At 33.3% G+C, this 5,347-nt stretch overlaps 1 protein-coding gene across 1 annotated transcript; it reads left to right on the top strand.

The window, feature by feature from the left end:
• The first annotated feature begins 771 nt into the window (after window positions 1–771).
• LOC116423594 (trace amine-associated receptor 9-like) lies at window positions 772–1,852 on the top strand. The gene is given in 2 exon segments (XM_031968593.1): window positions 772–1,127; window positions 1,129–1,852. Coding segments are annotated over 2 exon segments (1,080 nt in total).
• The last annotated feature ends 3,495 nt before the right edge of the window (window positions 1,853–5,347 follow it).

Raw genomic sequence — 5,347 nt, 5'->3', positions numbered from 1 at the left:
AACTTCATATCCTAGTAATATAAGACTATAGATTTCTGTAAGATTCTGCAAGAATTCCATAATTTGTTGTTTCCTCTGGCTTAGAAAACTTAGGGCTCTGAAAATATTGTCATACAGTTATTAGATGTCATAATTAAGATTTGAATCAGGTCTCCTTTAATTCAAGGCTGGTCCTTTACCTACTTTACCATGGTGCATATCAACATTATTAAGATATCTTCTAAACACGTTTATTATGATTCACACTTCACACTTTGGGAGTTTCATTATAAAAGTTTTGGGAAAATTAATATATTCTCTTACTACTTGAGAGTATATTTTATGATTAGCTCTACTATGAGTCCTCAGGGAACTATAACCTAATAAAACACTTCTTTGGCAACTTCACAAGTTGATCAGCATTTCTTGTTTTTTTTTTTTTTTTTTTTTTTTAAACATGCCAGGAAACACACATGCCATTAGGAGTTATACCAAGTTTTGAATATTGGATTAAAGGAGCAGTTCAGAAGGGTAAATAACGAAAGACAATCTTTCAAATCAGTAGAAAATAGCATATACAATTAAAACAAAATTTTTAATCATGTGCTAAATTTAGGTTTATTTAGAAAAAACAAAGCAAATTTCATCAGTGTAAAAATAATGAAGGATTTGGGGTTTGATTTTACAATGGTTTTTGTAGCTACTGTAATACACTGATTGTAATACTTCTTGGCTGACTACAAATTTTTATATCACTCCCCAAATTTGAAATTTTAGAAATGCTCAGGGAATATGGAAATACTGGAAGACTCACACGTGGAAATGAGGATCAACACTTCTTACCAACTTGCTGCTGTGCAGCTCTGTTTTGAGAATGTCAATGGATCCTGCATCAAAACCTCATATTCTCCCACAGCTCGAATGATTCTGTATATGTTTTTTGGCTTTGGGGCTGTGCTAGCAGTGTTTGGCAACTTGCTGGTCATCACTGCCATTCTTCACTTTAAGCAGCTACATACACCTACAGACTTCCTCATTGCTTCCTTAGCCGGTGCTGACTTTTTGGTTGGACTCACTGTGATGCCCTTTAGCATGGTGAGGTCAGTGGAGAGTTGCTGGTACTTTGGGGACAGTTATTATAAATTTCACATGTTTTGATGGGTCATTTTGCTATGCTTCTCTCTTCCATTTGTGTTTCATCTCCATTGATAGATATATTGCTGTCACTGATCCTCTGGTCTATCCAACAAAGTTTACAGTACCCATTTCAGGTATATGCATTGCTGTGTCCTGAGGTTGTTCAGTAACATATAGTTTTTCTCTCTTTTATACAGGGGTCAATGATGATGGGTTGGAGGATTTGGTAATTGCTCTCACTTGTGTAGGAGGTTGTCAGGCTGCAATGAATCAAGACTGGGTTCTCTTTGGATTTCTTTTGTTCTTTATACCAACAATTGCCATTCTCATTTTATATGGTAAAATTTTTTTGGTAGCTAAACACCAGGCTAGAAAGATAGAAAGTACCAGCAGTCAAATCCAGAACTCTGCAGAGAAGTATAAGGACAGAGTGACCAAACGAGAGAGAAAGGCTGCTAAAACACTGGGGATTGCTATGGCTGTGTTTCTTGTCTCTTGGCTGCCATATTTCATTGATTCACTAATTGATGCTTATATGAACTTCATAACTCCCCCTTATATCTTTGAGATCTTACTATGGTGTGTTTACTACAACTCAGCTATGAATCCCTTGATCTATGCTTTCTTTTACCCTTGGTTTCGGAAAGCAATTAAGCTAATTGTAAGTGGCAGAGTCTTGAGGAATGGTTCTTCAGAGATGAATTTATTTTCTGAAAAAGCAGAACTACATAAATGAGAAAGATCTTGCACAGAAGCACAGACTAATATGGATTGAAAATGAAAGGAAATGTAGAATCTCTGATGGGCAATTCAAGAAATGAAATATATTTGTTTGTTAAATTCATAGAAAATTACATTCAACTGGTAATAATTCTGACATTTCTTGCCATTATATGCTCAGACATTTTCAAATTAAGATCAGAATTAGATAGTGTTTACTCACAGTGTCAAATTTCTATGTAACTTTCAATTATAAAATGAAGGAAGTTGATCTAAAGAGGCCCAAGAAGAAACAGAAATTCTCTGTGTACCAAATTATTCATCACAGCTTTCTTAATATAGAAAGGAATTGGAAAAAAAATAGATTCCCAGTAATTGGGTGGGGTGAGGATATTGTGCATAAATTAAATGGAATATTATTAGTAAGAAATTAGTAAGAAATAATGAATGAAAACTTTGACAAACATGGAAAGATTTGTATGAACACATAAGCACAGAACGCAGAACAATGTATACAATTATTTCAACAATGTAAATGAAAAGGTAATTAAATAGAAACTCTGAAAAAAAAAAGTCCAAAAGAATATCTAATGAAACATAAGTCTCTTTTCTTAGCAAAAAGGTAATAAGATATGAAGGTAGAATGTTGGCTACAATATCAAATATAATTACTGTATCAGTGTATTTTGTGTAGTTATTTAACTATTTTTTTTGTTACCAGGAAAGTTGAGAGATGAGGTGTGATAAAATGGACATAACAGAATTGTCAGTGATCTAAACGTGGAGGGCATCAATAAATCTTTGTATATTCAATGAAGGGATTAAACTGTTTTTTTCATCATCAATATTTGGATAATTAAAAAGAAAATAAATTTAGAATTGGAAAAAATTATAAGTTGTCTTTTGCTTCTCTGTACAAATAACTTATAATTTTTAAATTTTATCTTTGTAGCATTTTCACTTATGTTTGGTACCCAAAAGACAGGTAATACTAGCAACTAGCATTTATGTAGCATTTTGAGGTTGATAGAATATTTTAGAGATATATCATTTTATCCTCAATATAGTTCAGAAAGAAAGGTATTATCTCCATTATATAACTGAGGAAACCAAGGCAGAAAGAGGTTAAGTTACTTGCCTAGGTTCACACTACAAAGTGGTACCTGATGCTGGCTTTGGATGACTTTCTGACTCCAAGACTTATGTTCTCTCCATTCTGCCATCTTATTGCCTTAAAATAACTGAAAAATTTCCTAAAGATGGAATTTGTTGCAAATAATCAAATAGTAGTATCAACAACGAACTATCCTCTATCTCAGTGCTTTTGAAATAAACATACTTTGTAAATTCTATTTTATGCTATAGTGAATTGTGTATATTTTATCTCTTCTCCTTGTGTGTAAGTCAGGGTTCTGGCAGCCTTTCTCAGTGTCTTGAAAGAGAGAAAATGTTAAAAAAAATTAGTCTATTTTCAGGCAAATTTATCTGAATCATCATTCCAATAATTATTTCCACACTCACAAAATTGGAAAATATAAGATATAGATGCCAAACTATGGTACATTTGAAAAATCTTCAGAACCACAGTCCATCCCTCATTCTTCCCCAAGTTACTTCTCTTTCTATGTTAAGGTGTATTTTAAATTTGGAAATCGTCTGTGTGTTTCTCTCTGTCTCAATCTTCCCCCGTAAAGTTAGTATGCAGTACTTTCTTACCTGTGAGATGAGCTGTGCACATTTTAGAATATGATTTGAAGATGTGGTCTTTCTTTTAATTTCTAGATTCTGACCCAAAGCAAAGTATTCTTCTATCATTTTAGTATCTTTCCTACTACTTAATAATAAAAACACTCCATCAAACATGAAGATGTTTCTTAAGTCATGGGGCCAGTTGTATTATAGAGATTTAAAAATAAAAGTGTTTTAACTCTACTCTTAATTAAGTGGAAAGGAAAGCTAATAAAGCATTCAGCCAATATAAAGCAAACATCATCTTTTGCATATAGTGTTGATGTACCAGCAGAGATACTACTTTTACTGAGTTTGAGATTTTTAAATTCCAAATTCTGTCATCTTTCTGTTCCTCTATTCAGTCTCTAACCTGACAGTCCAGATTGTCAAGTATCATCAAAAGTTATTACAATGTCATCACAAGTAGAGTCCATGATACATTTGCATGCTATGATATTGAGAGAGCTCTTGGATAACATCTGGATGCATCAAGGGACTCCAGATTCTGCTCTTTCCCCATTCCCGCTGATGGGAAGATAAATGTATTCAGTTTGATATTCTATGTTTTATACCCCTATTGCATCATGTTCCAGATTCTTATTAACTATAACCATTAACTAGTCTTCTGTACTACTATACTCAGGCTAACTATTATGTAACTTCTGTGTATCATATCTACTTTCTAGGATTTCTAAATCATATCTCAAAATCAAAAATTGCCATGCCTCAGAGTGTATTCTTTTGAGAATGGCCTGCTCCAATTACCAAAGGCAAGAAATAGAAAAGAATCTTTCCCCTAAGATGAGATGTCATGTCTAGTATGCCCCTTTCACTCAAACTCTTGCCATATGTAGCCACAGTTAGAGAAGATATAGTAATGTATAATTACTGGAAATGATGGATGTCTTAATAATTGTAACTTTTATTATTGTAATTTTTATGATTATTTGTTTTTATCATCATCATTATTATTTTCTCCTCTGAAAACTGATTGTGTGAAAGCCAGTATTGAAGAACAGTTTGAAAAATAGTCCTTAATTGTGAGGCCATTTCTATCAATAACCAAATAAGCCACATGACTGCTTTGTTCTGCAGAAATGGGATCTTAGATTTGGAAAGGAAATAGGTGGAAACAGTACAGTTTCACAGGAAAAGGAAAGAAAGAGAATTGTTTCTTGAAATAATACTTCATATTTGTCTAGCTCTTTTAAAATGGTTTTAAACACAATCAGAATCTTACAACATTGCTAAGGAGGCAAGATAGGCAAAGCCATTTTACAAGGGAGTAAGATGAATTCCAAATAGGGTAAGAAGATTTTTCAGAGCCACTGAGGCAGTAGACAACTTAGTCAGTTTTAGAAACTTTTTGTACCTTATCCCATTATACATTTCACAAAACTTATACTGTGTGGAGCAGAGAATATAGCACTTGGCCTGGAGTCTGAAAGATTCATCTTTCTGAATTTAAATGGGGCCCCCGACTCTTAATATCTGTGTTATATTTAGGCAAATCACTTAACCTTTTTTGTCTCATTTCCTCATCTGTAAAATGATCTGGGGAAGGAAATGTTAAACCACTCCAGTATTTGTCAAGAAAACCCCAAATAGTGGCATGAAGAGTCTGAAATGACTGAATAATAACAATAGCATGCTATTTAGGGAAGTCTCAATTTCCCCCAGTCTGTGTTTTCTCAGTGAGAACTGCATGTTATTTTTGGTCTAAACCTGTGATTTTATCTTTGCAAGGGAAGTAAAAAAAAGGAATGGAACCCTTTATTGA

The sequence above is a fragment of the Sarcophilus harrisii genome, chromosome 4, assembly GCF_902635505.1.
Source record: "Sarcophilus harrisii chromosome 4, mSarHar1.11, whole genome shotgun sequence".
Taxonomy (NCBI): Eukaryota; Metazoa; Chordata; class Mammalia; order Dasyuromorphia; family Dasyuridae; genus Sarcophilus; species Sarcophilus harrisii.
This window is presented reverse-complemented; position numbering and strand designations above follow the sequence as displayed.